This window comes from Melopsittacus undulatus, chromosome Z (assembly GCF_012275295.1).
Source record: "Melopsittacus undulatus isolate bMelUnd1 chromosome Z, bMelUnd1.mat.Z, whole genome shotgun sequence".
Taxonomy (NCBI): Eukaryota; Metazoa; Chordata; class Aves; order Psittaciformes; family Psittaculidae; genus Melopsittacus; species Melopsittacus undulatus.
In genome coordinates this window covers 9,242,778-9,261,446 of record NC_047557.1, presented here as the reverse complement: position 1 = coordinate 9,261,446, position 18,669 = coordinate 9,242,778, and the positions used below count along the sequence as shown (strand labels likewise).

The window sequence follows — 18,669 nt, the reverse complement described above, 5'->3', positions numbered from 1 at the left end:
GGTGCATGTCCCTCTTGTGTCATTGCCCCAGACGTGAATGCAAGACAGCAGGGGACTGTCATGAGAGCAGAGCCAAGGGGCAGGATCCTCCCCCTTGACCTGCTGGTGATGGTCCTGTTGATGCAGCCCAGGATACAGGGTTGGTTACTGGGCTGCAAGCACACACTCCCTGTGTTGAGCATGTTGGTCATCCTGTGCTTCTCATCAAGCAACACCTCCAGGTCCTACTCCTCAGGGCTGCTCTCAGTCTATTCTCTTTCCAGCTTGTATTGATGGTTTTGTGTGGGGGTTGTAGTGCTGGTATGGTGTTCCTTGTGCAAATGTCACAGGCTTTGGTGGGTCCTCTGCATGCCTTTTTCAGGTGCATCTTGTCCATGCTACTCTGCTTGATGTACCTAGCAGTACGTAGGCATTGCTGTGAGGTGATTTGCGATAGGGTCGTTGTTGTTGGGAAGGGATTATCATGTCTTGGAAGGGGGAAAGTGTTGGGAAGAAAGAGGGTGGGTGGTGGGAGAGGAGGTGCAGAAAGGGCAGGCATCATGTCCTCCGGCCAAGCATGTGCTCTCAGAGTCTGGCATCAGGAAGAGATGCCTATGGGCTTGAAGGGCCATGGTGGATCACTGAGTAGGTTGCTGTTTGGAGCCTTTGGCCAGGGCAGGAGGTATTGGTGGGCTTGGCTGCAGGAGAGAGACTCATCCCTGCCTGCCTGGAGATTCCTGTCTTTGCCTATCAGGTCCCTGCATAATGACCACATCTTTTTCCTTTTTTTTTGTTTTTACAAAAAGTCTTTATTTCCACGAAGGACATAAATAAATAAACAAATAAATAAATAAATAAACCCCAAAGCAGTGCCAGCTAAATAAATACATAAATAAGATTTCTTTCATTGCTGCAAGAGTCTCGCATTGTGCATGGGGACCCCCCCAATCCATCAAGGGAGGTCACAGCCTGGATAGGCTGGCTATCCCCTTAGGTAATAAATACCACCCCTCTCTCATCCCCTTGTCCATAGGCTGCCCATAGGTGTGCAAGCACCACAATCCCCTCCTGCCTTCCCAGCAGTATGAGCAGTGCGGCTGTCCCAAAGCCCAGCTTTAGCCTCAGTGTGGTCATGCCCATTCCCTCTCAGTGCAGGGTCCTGCCTGGAAGAGCTCTGGCTACCCAGAACAATGCCAGCCCAGGCTGCAGCTGAGTCCTCTCCATCTGTGGGCAGCGATGTTGGCTGAGGACAGGCATTTGGTGCTGGGGTTGGCAGAGGGTGGGAGCAAATCAACTTCTCATTCGGCGGAAGAGTGTGTCCAAGTGTCGGAACAAGGTGTGAGCCTCGTGGCGAACGTGGTCCCAGGCACAGGCGCTGTAGTTGTGGTCCTGGAGGTAGGTGGTGACGCCATGGATGTACTTGTTGATGTTGAGCAGCAGATTGCGTGGTCCTCGGCTTTGGAAGCGTCTGGTGTTGCCTGACAGGCAGCGCTTCAGGTGGTGAATGTAATGATCGAGGCTGTTGAGGAGCTGTTGTCGTGGGTGGTTGTGCCAGTGTTGGGGGGTGCTGGGGCTGCTGAGGGTGTTGAAGAGGTGCTGGAGTATGCGGAGGGCGGTGTCGGCGGCTTGCTGTGGGTGGGTGCTGTGCAGGAGGGTGTCGGGGAAGAGGGGCAGGTGGTGGTGGTGGTGGCAGGGCGGTGTGGGGCTGGGAGCCATGGCCTGGAGGAGCTGGAGGCTGCGCCAGGGGAAGGTGGCGTCGCGGGCAGGCTGGTGGTGGCAGGCGAGGCCGGTGGCGAGAGCCGTCAGGAGGAGCAGGAGCCCAAGGCGGGTGTGTGGTGTTGCGGGCGCAGGCATGGTGTGGCTGTGGGTGCTGCCTGGGGGTGCTGCGTCTCTCTCGGTGGTGCGAGCGGGCTGTGTGCTGGGGCTGCTGGCGGGTGGCAGCTTTATGTGGTGCCAGCGCGGTTTGGCTTCCCCTTCCTTCCTTCCCTGCTTTCCGCTTGCGGCCAGTTTTGGGTTGTGGTTTCCAGTTTGGGCTGGGGTCTGTGCTCCTGGTGGGGAAGAGCCTTTTGTGGTGTGTGTGTGTGTGGGGAAGTCCTTGGCTGTGCTTTGGGGTTGTGTTTTGGTTGGTGCCAGTTCCGGCAGGGGTATTGGCATAGTGGTTGGTGGAGATGGGAAAGCTGAGGGGCAGGCAGATGTGCGGCGCTTGTGCTGCTGGTGAGTTTTGTTGTGGTTTCTGCTTTGCCTCTGTGGCTCTGTCTCTTTCCAGTTGTGTTGTGCTGGATTTCCCTTCCTGCCAAGTCCCTTTTCCTTTTGCTGTGGGGTTTGACTTTCGGTCTGTGGTTTCATGCCACTATGTCACTGTCTTCAGTGATGACATCACTGGTTATTCTCTTTTTGGGTTCGTTGTGATTTTTTTATATTTGCTATTCTTTCATTCACTTGTTTTATTCAATTTGGGTGTGATTTTGGTTTTTTATTATTTGTAAATTTTTTGTTTCTGTACTGTTGTATGATTTCCCTCTCTTCAAATGTTCTTTTTGTATATTATTCCTAGTCTGTTGCTTGAGTGCTGTGTCTGTATTGATGAAGCTTTCATAATGCCTTTGCTTCCTGTTCTCTGTCTGAAGCTCATTGTTTTTTGGAACTCTAAATCTTTTGTAACAGTTGTTTTTTGGACAATTGTTAAGATTCAGCCATTTATATATTCTTTTATTTTCTCTTTTTGCCTGTTGAGGAATTTGGTTTGAGCTCCATGTGTTTGTGTGATGTTGAGCAAAATACTCTCTACAGACAAGTTTTTCCCCCAGATTTCCAGGTTTTCTTGGAGATTTGCATTTGTATTATATTATCATTGATTCTACTGCAAGGTCTCAGTTTCTGTTGTTTTTATCTCTGTCTGTGCATCATGTCTTCTTATTGGTCTAATTGTATTCCAGTCGTGTGTTTTTTTCTGGAGAGACCTTAGTGCATTTCTGTTCTGAGGTTAGGTCTTATGAGAGGAGGTTGCCTGTTGCCTTTTCCAGTGATGCTTTTGCGTAACTCTCCAGGAATGACCATCTCCCAACTGCCCTGATCTCTTCTCTGATGTTGATAGAATCACAGACTCTTTGGTTTGAAAGGGACCCTAAAGCTCGTCACTTCACTAGATCAGTTTCCTCTGAGCCCTGCCCAACCTTGGCCTTGAACACTGGCAGGGATGGGACCTCCACAGCTTCCTTGGGCAACCTGTGCCAGGGTCCCACCACTCTCATAGTGAAGAATTTCATCCTCATGTCTAATCTCCATCTTCCTTCTGTCAGTTTAAAGCCATTCCCCTTCATCCCTACAGGCCTTCATAAAAATCCCATCTCCAGGTTTCTCATAGCCCCTTTAGGCAGTGGGAGCTGCTCTAAGGTCTCCTGGAGCCTTCTCTTCTGCAGGCTGAACCAGCCCAGCTCTCTCAGCCTGTCTTGAGAGCAGAGGTGCTTCAGCTCTCAGAGAGTTTCCATGGGTTCCTCTGGCCTCACTCAAGCAGGTGCATGTCCCTCTTGTGTCATTGCCCCAGACGTGAGTACAAGACAGCAGGGGACTGTCATGAGAGCAGAGCCAAGGGGCAGGATCCTCCCCCTTGACCTGCTGCTGGTGATGGTCGTGTTGATGCAGCCCAGCATACAGGGTTGGTTACTGGGCTGCAAGCACACACTCCCCATGTTGAGCATGTTGGTCATCCTGTGCTTGTCATCAAGCAACACCTCCAGGTGCTACTCCTGAGGGCTGCTCTCAGTCTATTCTCTTCCCAGCTTGTATTTATGGTTTTGTGTGGGGGTTGTAGTGCTGGTATGGTGTTCCTTGTCCAAATGTCACAGGCTTTGGTGGGTCCCCTCCATGCCTTTTTCAGGTGCATCTTGTCCATGCTACTCTGCTTGATGTACCTAGCAGTACGTAGGCATTGCTGTGGGGTGGTTTGCGATAGGGTCGTTGTTGTTGGGAAGGGATTATCATGTCTTGGAAGGGGGAAAGGGTTGGGAAGAAAGAGGGTGGGTGGTGGGAGAGGAGGTGCACAAAAGGCAGGCATCATGTCCTCTGCCAAGCATGTGCTCTCAGAGTCTGGCATCAGGAAGAGATGCCTATGGGCTTGAAGGGCCATGGTGGATCACTGAGTCGGTTGCTGTTTGGAGCCTTTGGCCAGGGCAGGAGGTATTGGTGGGCTTGGCTGCAGGAGAGAGACTCATCTCTGCCTGCCTGGAGATTCCTGTCTTTGCCTATCAGGTCCCTGCATAATGACCACATCTTTTTCCTTCTTTTTTGTTTTTACAAAAAGTCTTTATTTCCACGAAGGACAGAAATAAATAAATAAATAAATAAATAAATAAATAAATAAAGCCCAAAGCAGTGCCAGCTAAATAAATACATAAATAAGAGTTCTTTCATTATTGCAAGAGTCTCGCATTGTGCATGGGCCCCCACCCCAGTCCATCAAGGGAGGCCACAGCCTGGATAGTCTGGCTATCCCCTTAGGTAATAAATAAGACCCCTCTTTTATCCCCTTGCCCATAGGCTGCCCATAGGTGTGCAAGCACAACAATCCCCTCCTGCCTTCCCAGCAGTATGAGCAGTGCGGCTGTCCCAAAGCCCAGCTTTAGCCTCAGTGTGGTCATGCCCATTCCCTCTCAGTGCAGGGTCCTGCCTGGAAGAGTTCTGGCTACCCAGAACAATGCCAGCCCAGGCTGCAGCTGAGTCCTCTCCATCTGTGGGCAGCGATGTTGGCTGAGGACAGGCATTTGGTGCTGGGGTTGGCAGAGATTGGGAGCAAATCAACTCCTCATTCGCCGGAAGAGTGTGTCCAAGTGTCGGAACAAGGTGTGAGCCTCGTGGCGAACGTGGTCCCAGGCACAGGCGCTGTAGTTGTGGTCCTGGAGGTAGGTGGTGACGCCATGGATGTACTTGTTGATGTTGAGCAGCAGATTGCGTGGTCCTCGGCTTTGGAAGCGTCTGACGTTGCCTGCCAGGCAGCGCTTCAGGTGGTGAATGTAATGATCGAGGCTGTTGAGGAGCTGTTGTCGCGGGTGGTTGTGCCAGTGTTGGGGTGTGCTGGGGCTGCTGAGGGTGTTGAAGAGGTGCTGGAGTATGCGGAGGGCGGTGGTGGCGGCTTGCTGCGGGTGGGTGCTGTGCAGGAGGGTGTCGGGGAAGAGGGGCGGGTGGTGGTGGTGGTGGCAGGGCGGTGTGGGGCTGGGAGCCATGGCCTGGAGGAGCTGGAGGCTGCGCCAGGGGAAGGTGTCGTCGCGGGCAGGCTGGTGGTGGCAGGCGAGGCCGGTGGCGAGAGCCGTCAGGAGGAGCAGGAGCCCAAGGCGGGTGTGTGGTGTTGCGGGCGCAGGCATGGTGTGGCTGTGGGTGCTGCCTGGGGGTGCTGCGTCTCTCTCGGTGGTGGTGCAGGCAGGATCTGTGCTGGGGATGCTGCTGGTGGCAGCTTTTATATGGGACCACTTTCCATTCATCATCACCATCCTCTAGGCAGGATTTCCCTGGTTTCATTTTCAGTTTTGCTTTCTGTTTGATTTTTCCCTAGGCCTTTTTTTTGTGCTTGTCAAAGTCTGAGCAGGGACTTGCCCTGCTCTAAGGAAGGGAAGGGGGAGCTGGTTCTTTCCCATGGATGCTGTTGGGGTGTCAAGCTGCTGTGCTGTTATGGTTCAGCAGATGATATGAAAATGTGGATTTTGGGATGCCTTTCAGGACTTCCTTTTTGTCTGTTTTGTTCATTACCTTTCTTTCTTATTTTCAAGTCTCTCTGCCTATCCTTGTCAATTTCTCTTATTTCATGTTCTTTTTCTATTTGTATGTATGAGTTAATACATGTTTTCCTTTTTGATTGGGAATATTTTTAGTGTGTCAGTCTGCTTTCCCTATTTCCTTTTTTTTCCCCTTTCCTTTTCCTTTTCCTTTTGCTATCACATCTACAGCCTTGCTGTGGAAGAGTTTCTCCTCTCTGCAGATACCTCACAGAATATTTCTAGGGTCATCTGTCAGTTTTTACCCTTCCTAGTCTATTTCTTTTCAGCATGTTGGTATTTACAAACAAATGCATATATGCCATTTTTCAGCTATTCATGCAGTGGTTGTGATTTCTAGATTTTGGGGGGATTATTATATTTCAGATTTGCTCTAGATATTAGACAACATTAGATGTTGCAGGAGCAGGTGGGAATATTTGTGGGGGACAGTGGAAATAATTGTAATCCCTAGACCCTATTCTCATGAGGGTTTGGTTATATGTTGTCCAGTTTATATAGGGTAAAAAATGCTATTGTGTCATTTCCAGTTCATATCATAGAATCATAGAATTGTTTGGGTTGGAAAGCTCCTCAAGATCATCTAGTTCCAACCTCCCTGCCACAGCCAGGGATATGGGGCATTTACCACTTCAATTCCAGTGCCTCACCACCCTCACAGTAAAGAACTTCTTCCTTATATGTAACTTGAACTTCGCCTGTTTAAGTTTAAACCCATCGCCCTTTGTCTATAGCAACAGACCCTGATGAAGAGTCCCTCTCCATTGAATCCTGCTCATATGTATTCTCTCATTCTGTTTTTGTTGGCTTTTTCCTTGGAATGAAATGGGAGTAGTGCTCTAAGACTTCTAATGTTAATTTGGTTGTACCTTATTAAATGATTCTTGCCAGAGTTGATTGGGTGGAATTACCTGGCAATGAAAGGGTGATGAAATATGGCACTGTTTCAAGTTACAGAAAGCACCTGCAATATTTAATCTTTGTTGGAATATTTTGTGTTCAGTGATGGAGGATAGGGTGTAGGAAATGGAGGTGATGCACAGAAATAGAGAAAGGTGGAAGGTGCTGTCAGCTGTGAGAGAGCATTTCAGATGCCAGGGAATTTGCAGAGGCAGGTATGAAGGAAGAGGATATTTTTCCTTGGGTTGTGGCAATGCCAAGCACAAATATAGGGTGGGCAGAGAATGGATTGAGAGCAGCCTGAGGAGAAGGACTTGGGGATGTTGGATGACGAGAAGCTCAACATGACTGGGCAGTGTGCGCTTGCAGCCCAGAAACCAACAGCATGCTGGGCTGCATCAGAAGGAGTGTGACCAGCAGGTCGAAGGGCCTGATTTTACCCCATTAGTGTGCTGTTGTGAGACCCCATTTGGAATACTAGGTGCAGTCCTGGGGCCCCCATTGCAAGAGGGACATATGCCTGCTTGAGGAAGTCCAAAGGAGGTCATGGAGATTCTCTGAGGGCTGGAACACCTCTGCGCTGGAGCCAGGCTGAGAGAGCTGGGCTGGTTCAGACTGGAGAAGGCTCCATGGAGACCTTAGAGCAGCTCCAGTGCTTAAAGGTGCTACAAGAAACCTGGAGACTGGCTTTTTACAAAGGCAGGTAGTGTCAGGACAAGGGGGAAAGGCTTTAACCTGACAAAGGGGAGACTGAGATTAGACATCAGGAAGAAATTATTCACTATGAGAGTGGTGGGACCCAAGGAAGCTGTGCCTGCCCCATCCCTGCCAGTGTTCAAGGCCAGGCTGGATATGGGTTGGAGCAGCCTGGTCTAGTGAAAAGTGTACCTGCTTGTGGCAGGGGGTTTGGAACTGGATGAGCTTTAAGGTCCTTTACAACCCAAACTATTCGGTGATTTTCAGTGTTGGAAATGTGTGGAAATGGTTATATCTCAGTGGATCAGAGATGATGAGAAGTAAACCATAAGAATTAGAAGGAAAAATGCATAATAGAGTACCAGCCCTATAGCAAAGGGCCAACTTTTTTTTCTTTTTCTCCCAAATTGAGACAAAATGCCACTTCATTTTTGCTGGTATGTGCTGTCATCTTGGAGTGCAGATTTTCTAGGGTGAGGGCTGTCTTACTTTCCTGTAGAAGACCTAGAAGAATGATCTAAGGCAGTGGTCTGCACCTTTTGTGATTGCATACCCCATCAGTTACAAATTTCTGAGCACCCATCCCCAATATAGTTTTATTTCTGAATTACATACATATGATACTGTGCTAATCTGACTGTTATAAAGCATACACAAAAATAAAAATTAGAAAAGGATTTAAGGTTAAACAAGCACTATTTTAAAAAAAATTATTTTATTTTATTTACTAATCATACCAAAATCGATTTCTTCATGCACCCCAATGGATTGTCTGGCACATCCCACTTTGGAGAGCTCTTGTCGTGGTTTAAACCCAGCTGGTAACTCAAAACCATGCAGCCGCTTGCTCACTGCCCCACTTCCTCCCCCTGCTCCAGAGGGATGGGGAGGAGAATCAGAAGAATGTAACTCCCACGGGCTGAGATAAGAGCAGTCCAGTAACTAAGGTGTAACACAAACCACTGCTGCTACCACCAATAATGATAAGGGAAATAACAAGGGAATACAACTGCTCACCACCCACCGACTGATACCCAGCCTAACCCAAGCAGTGACCTAGCCCTTCTGGGTAACTGCTGCCAGTTTATATACTGGGTATGACATGCTGTGGTATGGAATACCTCTTTGGTTAGTTTGGGTCAGGTGTCCTTGTCTCTCATTCCTCTGAGACTCAGAAAGTCCTTGGTCAGAGTAAACATTAGTGAGCAACAACTAAAATCATTGGTGTTATCAGCGTTGCTCTCAGGCTGAAAGTCAAAACCACAGCACTGTACCAGCTACTGAGAAGGAGAAAAATAACTGCTACTGCTGAACCCAGGACAGTTCTCCTGAAACATAGTTTAAATAAATTTCCCAGTCATCTGGTAGTAACTCTTTCCCATTTTCCTGAGGTTTTTTTGGGGGGGATGTCTTGTTTTTTAAATGTTTGTGCTGTTTTCTGAGCTGATGTTTCCACTTTTAGAATGTAGGGCATGGCACAAAGGTCAAACCTTTAGGTTACATCCACATTGTGATTATGGTCATGGCCTGAGCCCAGGTCTTTGGCTCCTGATGGCCTGTTCTTCCAGGGACTGGAAAAGCCTTCTCACTGGAATATGACACCTCAGAGCTGAGGGCTGGGAGGGGAAAGTGTGTAGTCATTGTCTTTAGCTTACTGTTAAAAGATGAAGTATTTGTTACACAATACTAAAAACATCATAAAGTAGGTTTATTTTGAAGCTGAGGATGCAGGTTAATCTAAAGCTCTGATGTAACTGGTGAGGTCACCTGCCCAAACCTCTTTCCTGACAAATTTTCTTACGCTTATAATGCATGGTTCATAAGAGCTGTCCATCTTTGTTATGGTTTCTACTATTAATAAACGATGTTGTCTCTTTCCAAGGATTACTACGGAATTACATTCCCTGCTCCAGCAACCTTGACAGGCAGAGATGGGAGCCTTGCTAACAATCCATACTCAGGTGAGTGCTGTTTAAAGGTGAGGATGGTAAGTGAGATGTGCTGGTTTCTAGATGCAGGTCATCCTGCCATTGCTGAAAGAGCAATTGTTTTTGCCTATTGTAAGCAGTTAAACCCATCAGTCCAAACTGGACAAACAGAAGCGAGCATCTCCCTCTCAGCCCTGACACTGATGTTTCTTTGTGTGTTTTGTCATATTCATATGTGACTTCTGGGAACAAGCTGGATAGCCTTTGATAAGAATCGTAGGATTGTTATGAGCGTAAATGCAGTGTCATCTGGTGCCCTTCCTGAGCACATACGGGTGCTTGAAAGATATTCCATAGCTTAATCATTCTTCTCAATATTCAACTGGCTTGCTTTCCTTTTTTTTTGGCACTGGAATAGACTCTCCTCAGCAGCACCCCATGCTTCGTTACTGCTATTTTAGCACTGTTATGTTCCCATGTATCAGGCTGTCCCTCACCCTCTCCAAATCTAAGGGATTTCATTCACAAAAGCATGTGGTTTAAGAAGCCCTTACTCAGCCCTTCTCTTGCTCCTCAGTTACTGGTGTGCAGAGATGACATTAATGCCATCCAGGATTTTCATCCCACGGTTTTCATCCACTGCGACCAGATTACAGTTATAACTGTAGTTATACATAGTACAATTCCTGTATTGATGGTGTTAAGTGTTGTCATACTTGTTGGTAACCAACAAAAAGGAGTACTGGCTGAGAATGAGATAATGTGATTGATGTATGTAACCTTCCTAAAAACCTCCCTAAGAGAGATGTGAGTGTGCTGTTCTGTAGGCTGCCAGAAAATGCAAGTGTTCAAAAGTTTTCTGCTTTGTAATCACTTCTCTCAGGAGTCTGCTTTTGGGTTTTTAACCGAATTTCCCTTCCTACTTCTTCAATAAGGTGGCCCACGATGCAAGCCTTGCTTTCCTGGCCTTCAGCTACTGTCTCCAGAACTTTGGTGGTGTGAGGAACCAGACATCTTAACTAGTCATGCTTGACAAATAAACAGACATTGACAAGAGTATACCTATCACTGCCTATAAATTCTAACTTGCTTTCAGCCCAGGAAGCTTAGCTAACCAACTTAACCTCCAGGAAAGTCACACTTTAACCCAAAAACCATTTGCCATTTGGCTATTTACCATACTTCCTGCTTTTAGCATGTTTTATTGCAGTGATCTGATAATAGTGAATCTGCTCAGACCATGTGAGATAGGTAAGTATTGGTTATCTCCACTTCATCAGTGGGTTAGCCACAGCACAGAGTTCAGTGCCACAAACCAGCAATGTCCTTGTGGCTGTCAGAAACAGAGACCAGGAAGGTGCTCCCCTGAACAACTGCTGGCTTTCAAGTGTAGGATGTGCTCTATTCTATAGTGGTCTGCTTGTATTCAGAGGAATTGAGCCCTGTGAGTCCTCCACTTCTGGAATAACTTGGATAGCATCTCTGATCAGTTCCTTCTTTTGCAGGTGATGTAACAAAGTTTGGCCGTGGGGATTCTGCCTCCCCTGCTCCGGCGACCACGCTTGCCCAGCCGCAGCAGAACCAGACACAGACTCACCACACGACTCAGCAGCCCTTCCTGAACCCAACCCTGCCCCCAGGGTACAGCTACACTGGGTTACCTTATTATGCTGGTGTGCCCGGTGTACCGAGTGCATTCCAGTATGGCCCAACCATGTTTGTAAGTCTGACAGCCTAAGCTGTAACCCTGGTTTCGTGCCTCTCTGGTTTAGCTCTTTCTAGTCCAAACTGTCTACATTTTGGAATCATGGAATAGTTTGTGTGGGAAAGGACCTTTGAAGGTCATTGGTCCAACTGCTCAGCAATGAGCAGGGACATCTTCACTAGATCAGGTTACTCAACGCCCCGTGTCACCTGGCCTTGAACACTGCCAGGAATGGGGCAGCCACAGCTTGGCTGGGCAACCTGTGCCAGCGCCTCACCAACCTTGTCAAAGAAAATACCTTCCTTATGTCCAATTTAAACCTACTTTTTTCAGTTTGAAACCATTGCCCTTTGTCCTGTTAGTACCTGGTAGAAATTTTTATCCACCTTTCCTATAAACCCCTTTAAGTATTGAAAGGTCTCAATAAGTTATCTCCAGAGCCTTCTCTTCTCCAGGCTAAACAACCCTAGCTCTCTCAGCCTGTCTTCGTAGCAAAGTTTCACCAGCCCTCTGAGCATTGTTGTGGCCCTTCTCTAGACCTGCTCTAATAGTTCCATCTCTCTCTCTTGTACTGGGGACCCCAGAAGTGCATCCAGTACTCAGGTGGGGTCTCATGAGAATGATGTGTACCATTATCTTGCTCAGCCTGCAAGGGATCTCCAAAAACATGCAAGCTTGAGAAAACAGTTTTCGTCCCTTCCACAGGAGAACAGGATATTTAAAATGCAGAACTCATGGACTCTTGCACAGGTTACTGCAAATAGCAGAAGATGCAGCTCATTGACTTGGTGATCCTGAAAGCTCTTACCAGTCTCTGAAGAGTTCAAGGGAGACCCAAAGCTCCAGTTAGCTTGCAGTGCCTAGGAAATCCTTCCAAGGTTAGAGGAGACCCCATTAAGTCAGAGTGTCATACTGGTAGTCTCAGTGGAAGAAGGTTATTTGGGAAGAGGTGATGTTCCAGTCAGGAAGACTAGATGATTCTGGTTTTGGGCCCTGTAGGACAGTGCTTTATGAAACAGCCTCAGGCAGGAATTGATGTTTTGTTTGGTTCTGGGGGGAGGGCACTGTGGTTGCTGCTTCATGTTTTTGTGGGTAAGAATTTGCTGTGTACATTAAGAGTATGAAAGAAATAAGCAGCCTGGCCTGAGATATGGTTACACTGCAGTCAAAGGGATGTCTCTAGCTTGCACTCATTAATTCACTATAGATAGTTACTTCTGGAAGCATAAGTGCCATGTCCCATGCCATCCCAGCTCCATATTAAATATTCCACATGAGATGGATGTGCTTTCCCCACTAGATGGCAGAGGCAGCTTGTGTTTTGTGTGCTGTTCCTCAGGTAACAGGGCCTTTTGTTCCCTTCCTTTATCCAGGTACCTCCAGCATCTGCAAAACAGCATGGAGTCAACCTGAACACCGCGTCGACTCCTTTCCAGCAAGCGAGTGGCTATGGGCAGCATGGCTATGGGGCAGGTATGCTCATCACTGCGCCTCTCACATGGGCACCTGCCCACCTGCTTGCACACTCTAACACCTTGTCTTGTACACACCGGCAGGCTATGATGACTTAACGCAGGGAACGGCAGCTGGAGATTACAGCAAAGGAGGCTACAGTGGGTCATCTCAAGCACAAAACAAATCTGCTGGCACTGGACCTGGGAAAGGTAACACATGAGACTTGAGATTGATCTTCAGTGGGACTTAGCAGGGCCGATTCCCAGTGCTGTGCAGTCAACACAGCAGCCAGCTCTAAACAGGGTCATGATCCAAGCTGTTTCTCCATCTCCCGTATACAAAATGCTTTTTTAATGGCCCAGTTGTTCCTTCTAAACCTCGTGGCTGAACTTTGTGTAAGGATCTGTGTGGCTGATGCGCAGCTTTGTCCTCAATTATACACGGGAGACATGGTGAACTGTTTCCACTGCCAAAGTTTACTTTGCTGAAGAATAGTGGTCCTGCAGCAGTGCTGTGCTTTGGAAGCCTAAGCAGCTGGATGCTACTGCTGAAATGGTCCTCTGCCAAATGAAGACTAGATCTTGAATTTCTTGGTAGGCCTCTAAACCAGCTGTGTGTTAGGGGCAAGCAGGGCAGTTCACACATCTGGGCTGTTGTTTCAGCTGCTGTGCATACACCCTGTTAACTCATTGCATTGTTTCATGCCTGGAAATGTTTCCTTTCTGACTGTAAAGGCTGAAGAATTTATACGGCTTACATGAAAGCTTTATTCTGCACACGCTGGTTAGACCTGAGAAATGTTTACTGAACTGCTTAGCACTAACTAGTTCATCTCTGGGCTTAAGCAAATACCAAGCATTTGCTCTGCATTTGAAACACCAACTGGACTGTCTTCAGCCAATGATCACTCTCTCCTCTGTGGAGGAGCAATCCAAAAAGGAACCCCCTTTTCCTGAGAAGGGGGCAACCTTAGAGCAGTGCAGGCCCTCCAAGTCCAGTCCTCTGATTCATTGGCCAAAGGAATCACTGGTTTTATTCTGATCCAAGTGGAATGATTGGAGACAGTCTTTATAAGACTGTGAATACGTGCCTGGCTTGAGAGCCACCTTGCTGGTAAGTGAGTGTTTCTGAGCCTGTTGTGGCAGCAGCTAGTCCTGGTGGAAGCCAGCCTGAATCAGAAGAGCATTGCAGACTTCACCCTTCTGAAGGATGTGAAAGGACAAAGGACTCAAATGTGTAGCAGATGCTGAGCCTCATTGCTCAGCAGACTACTGGAAAGCTCTTGAATGCTGCAGTAGAGCCAAATGCATCCCTCATTCTAGGGGAAAATTGGCTTTTTGTGAGTTTATATGAGTGTTTATTACAGCCAGCTGCTGCCTGGTGGAGTGCTTTGAACCCAAACAGTGACTACTGGGCCGTGGTTTATCCCAGTGGGCTGGGGTCCCACTCTGTAGCAGGAGTGAGGAACCAAGCCCTTTCTTCTGTTCCCATATGAGGTCAGAGAGCAGAGGGTCCACCAGGGCTGGGCAGCAGCAGCAGCGTGGTGCATGGAGCAGCGGCTGTGGGTAAAGGTACACCCACTGTGGCCACTGGAGGTGCCAACAGCATTGGCTCGTGCTTGTATTGGACTGTGTCATTGTTGGTGGCTTGTTTTTTGTTTTCCAGGTGTTTCAGTGACCTCAAGTAACACAGGTGTGCCTGATATCAGTGGCTCAGTCTATAACAAGACTCAGGTGAGCAACACTGTGCTCTCCTCCTGCATGGCCTGAGCCCAGGCTCATTGTCCCCTCCTGTTCACAGGATCTCAGTGTCAGCAGGCCATGGCATTTCTGGTTCTGATTGCTGTTGGAGTGGAGTCTCACCCTCTGTCCCACCATTTCTGCCCTGTCAGCTCCTGGCACATGAGTCATAGAATCACAGAATGATTTGGGTTGGAAAGGACCTTAAGATACCTAGTTCCAACCCCCCTGCCATGCACAGCACTGCCTCAAACACCCAAGGGCCCCTGTGCCATGCCATCCTGTTGCCATACCCAGCATATAGCTTCCCAAGGAAGGCAGGAAGGGTTTGACAAGTATGGTGAGCTTACTTCCAGCTCCTGTTTTCTCCTGCCTGCACCCTCAGCAAGGGTAATTAGCATCTGGATGTGAACCATGCTTACAAATAGGAAGCCATCTCTCAGCTACATGCTTACCAGAGGACAGGGAAGGAAAATCTTACTGCAGGTTGTTCTTGCATTTTTGTTGGGCTGCCGTGGTAGGTCAAGGCTGAGCCCCTGCAATGTGTGAAGGACTGATTTCAGGCAGCTGCTGCCATCCCATGTCCCACTGAGTAAAAAGAGGTAGGTGAAAAAAGGAACACAGTAGCTGTGGAAATAGAAATAAAATACTGGAGGCATTGGTGCAGAAGTATGGGTGAGAACAGGAGCTGAAACTCCTGAACTACTCTGCCTAAGTTCTTGCAAGTATTTAATGTAACTTGGCTTGCTCATGGGGTTGGTGAAAGGTTAAGGTGTTGTGTTTGGGCTGTTTTTGTTCTTACCTGGACACTGTGGGGCTGCTCATACCAGTCTCTGACACTGTCCCAATCACCTCCCATGCAGACATTTGACAAGCAGGGATTCCATGCTGGCACACCGCCTCCTTTTAGCCTGCCCTCTGCTCTTGGATCGACTGGGCCCCTGAACCCTGGTGCTGCCCCGGGTTATGCTCCAGCCCCGTTTCTCCATATCCTCCCTGCACATCAGCAGCCTCATTCCCAGTTGCTGCATCACCATCTTCAGCAAGATGGGCAGGTGAGTTGGCTTCTTCTTCTACAGCATGCCTGGGGACAGATTGCTCCCCCCATATATCAAGGAGGACTTTGTGGGGGTTGGCTTCCCTCTGAATCTTTGCTTTGCTCATTGGGAAAAGGGATTGACAGTGATTGCATATTGAGAGGCTTGATGCTGTTGACCAGGCTGGGGAGGGAACCTCATGCCCTTGCCCTAAAGAAGGACAATGGGATCCTGGGCTGTGTTAGGGAAAGCATTGCCAGCAGGTTGAGGGAGCTGATCCTTCCCCTCTGTTCAGCACTGGTGAGGCTACAGCTGGAGTGTTGTGTCTAGTTCTGGGGTCCTCAGTATGAGAGAGACATGGACACACTGGGGAAAGTCCAGCATAGATCCACAAAGATCTGACTGCAGCATCTCTCCTGAGAGGAAAAGCTGGGAGCTGCTGAGGCTGGAGAACAAGAGGCTCAGGGGCTGGGCAAGACACCTCAAGAGGTCCCTGCCAGCCTCATCTAGCCCAAGGGTATGTGAAGAGGCCATCCTAATGCGGGGTGTGGGGAGATGGTCTGTGGGGTGAAAGGCTGAGGCAAGTGCTGCATCAGGAGGACTTGTACGGTAGCCCTGCGGAATGAAGTCCAGCATCTCCTTGCAGGTTGCATATCAGCTCTGATTTGGTTTCACCAACTCATTCATTTCCTTTCCTCACTGTTAACGTTCCCTGATAAAACAATGACCTGTCTTAGAGTCCAGAAATAGGAAATCACTTCTTGCTCTGTGTGTATGATGTCCTTGGCTGGTGCACCACCTCTGTTAACCTTTCCTATCCCCACTCCGGCTCCTCTCCTTCCTTGTGCTTAAGCCTGACTTGGATGGGAGGCAGTGGAATGGTGCATCCCTGTGCAGCTGATGCCTGTTGCCTCCTTTGTTTCCTGTTCCTAGGGTGGATCTGGACAACGCAACCAACCCAGCACCATGCAGCAAAAGTCTCAGGCTACCAAAACCGCCTATGGCACTTCTCCGTACTGGACAAACTAAATCCAACACCGGGAGGAGGGAGAGAGTGGAAGGAGAGGAGGAGAAAAAAAATGAAAGAAAAGATTAAAAGGAAATGAAAGAAAATGAAAGAAAAGATTAAAAAGGAAATAAACCGAAGCCCATTCCTGGAATTATTAGGAGAAATAACTGCTCAGCCAAACGTCTGTGCGGGGAGAACTGCAGCCATCCACCCATCCATCCTCTGTGTGACTCGCCTGCTTCCTCTTTGAGTTGCTGTTGTATGTAATGTATTTATGTATGTATTTGTAAATGTAATAGAGCCTAAATGTGGGTTTTCTGCATCTTGCAGCCGTTTTTTTTTTCTTTGTAGGAAAAATAATTATTCATTTCCCATCTGTACCAGCACATCCTTTCTTGTTCTTTCTTTAAGCTCTATGGACTTTATAAACTCTGTCAAAGATGAACTGTACCTTTTTTTGTTTGTTTTGGGGTTTTTTGGGTTTTTTGTTGTTTTTTGGGTTTTTTTGTTTTTTTTTTTATCTGGAGCCCATTTATTTAATGCAGTTCTAAATTCAGGCAAATAAGGAGCCTGCTCCTTTCCACCAAAACAAATCAAGATGTGTCCTGTTGCTCTTATTTCTCCCTTCAGCCCCCAATACAGCTGTCATTTAAATGGGGTGAGAGGGGTGGGGAGAAAGAACAGAAAAACCATGTTTTAGGGGCTTTCCCCTTTCTGTTATCTCTCCCTCCCTCCTGCTGTGGGAGATGAAGCCTTGTGGGCAGTTTGGTCACTGTGGCCTGAGCTGCAGCCTCATATTATTACTTTAATTTTTTCTAACAATAAAAATAAAAGAGGTTTCCCTTTTTGGTTGGTTTTAGGGTTTGGTTTGGTTGGTTTCTTAGTTCTGTTTCTCCAACAAGAGACTGTGGATGGCTCAGTGTGTCCTGGAACCTCCTTTGCATCATTACAGGCAAAAACTGGGTAGAGGTTTATTAAAGTATAAGCTCTGCCTTGTACCTCTTTTTGCCCTGAGCCACCCTGCCCAGGAAAGGCAGAGCTACTGGATGGAAACTTCACCTATCCCTCCCACTTTTATAACACAGAGACCCTTATGGAGGCAACTCCTGGTCCTTATCCTGCACCAATGCGGTGAATGTTTCATTTCTTTCTATCCCTTCCTCCACCTAATAAAGGTCTGAGCATATCACTGGTGTTTGTCTGCATTGTCAAGGGTTCCAGCAGCAGCTTTGCTTTCACAGCCTTTCCCCCCTGCTCCTCCCACCCAAAGCTGAGCTGGGAGAGTGAGAGCAGCACATGGGGCTGCAGGGGAAGCTGAATACCACGGCCAAGGTGAGTGTACCTCAGTGTTCAGTCAGATGGGGCCCTGGGCAGCACCATGTGCATCTGTCTCTGCCTATGGTGTCCTCTGGCCCTGTGCTCTACAAATCCTTAAGGAAGAGGTGGCACAGGTAAGGTAGGAGTGCAGCTGCAGCGCTGCTGTGAGCTCCATGGCCTCCACCAGCATGGTCACAGAGGGGCAGCCCCTGCCCCAGCTCACCCTGAGCATCCTGGCCCCAGGCAGCTGAGGTAGGGTGTAGAAGTGAAGCTGTACATGACCATGCAGCAGGGAGGGGGCTTTTTTGCACTTTCCAGTTCAATGATGAAGCTGTTTCTACCATGAAAACTGCTTTTTGTTCTTAACCCTTACACCAGCTCTCAGGTCTTGTAGGGACCCCTTACCTGTGAGCAGCACACCATGAGCAGCACTGGTGTTCTTCTGCCCCAGCTCAAGTTTTGATACTGGTTGAACTTCAGCAGCTGCTGTGACCCCTTGGCAGTGGCTGTCCCAGTGCCACCAGCTTCGGGGGCTGAATGGCAAGGAGGACACAACAGTTTCTGCAGGCTGGGGCCCTGCTGCAGGTTGTACAAAGGCTGACAGCAGCATCACTTCCTGCTGTGACAGAGCTGCTGTCTCACTGGAGATGCTCTGGACAACAGTCTCCAATAGCCCACAGCATTCAGTTGGGTTGTTCATTAGGGTGACACATTCCATGCAGTGGCAAAAGACAATGCTCAGTGTTGGTTGCCTGGTGCACAGCAGCCCTCAGCCTTAGGCCAGTTGCAGAGCAGCTTCTGGCAGGGTCTGACTGCAGCGGGTGCTCCACTGATCTCCAAGCCAGACTAAGCAGGATGTTTTCCTATTGGATTCCCATTTCCTATTGGATCTGCTGGGCAGTTCTGCAGCACTTCACTAGGCCCCTGCTCCTTCCCCTGGATCATCATAGAGCCAAGGCTGCTCATGGGCACTTGGCCATCAAAGTAAAGGGCAATTGGGGCATTCAGGCTGGGCTGGAGAGCATGTCCTGTGCTGGATGGAGCACCCAGGCAGCAGGTACAAGCAGTCAACTGTCCCTCTCAGTCCCATTGCCCGACATGGAGGCTCCTGAAATGCCATCTCCATTCCCCAGTGTGGC

General features: G+C 48.5%; 3 protein-coding genes across 7 annotated transcripts in view; 1 reads left to right on the top strand and 2 right to left on the bottom strand.

Annotated features, from left to right (window-relative positions):
* The window catches only part of UBAP2 (ubiquitin associated protein 2), a 134,953-nt gene extending 117,554 nt beyond the window's left edge, over positions 1-17,399 (top strand). For all 5 annotated transcript variants that reach the window (XM_034072989.1, XM_034072988.1, XM_034072987.1 and 2 more), the window contains 7 exons: positions 9,223-9,301; positions 10,774-10,988; positions 12,347-12,446; positions 12,530-12,637; positions 14,094-14,161; positions 15,031-15,222; positions 16,138-17,399. In XM_034072989.1, coding sequence (XP_033928880.1) covers positions 9,223-9,301; positions 10,774-10,988; positions 12,347-12,446; positions 12,530-12,637; positions 14,094-14,161; positions 15,031-15,222; positions 16,138-16,233 — 858 coding nt within the window. In that variant the 3' untranslated portion in view covers positions 16,234-17,399. The remainder of the gene's footprint in view (positions 1-9,222; positions 9,302-10,773; positions 10,989-12,346; positions 12,447-12,529; positions 12,638-14,093; positions 14,162-15,030; positions 15,223-16,137) is intronic.
* LOC117437947 (interferon-like) lies at positions 894-1,857 on the bottom strand. The gene has a single exon (XM_034072992.1). It carries the CDS (start codon positions 1,831-1,833, stop codon positions 1,270-1,272), a length of 564 nt encoding a protein of 187 aa, XP_033928883.1. The 5' UTR covers positions 1,834-1,857; the 3' UTR covers positions 894-1,269.
* Positions 4,773-6,231, bottom strand: LOC117437945 (interferon-like). Its single transcript, XM_034072990.1, has one exon. It carries the CDS (start codon positions 5,460-5,462, stop codon positions 4,773-4,775), a length of 690 nt encoding a protein of 229 aa, XP_033928881.1. The 5' UTR covers positions 5,463-6,231.
* Positions 17,400-18,669: the final 1,270 nt, after the last annotated feature.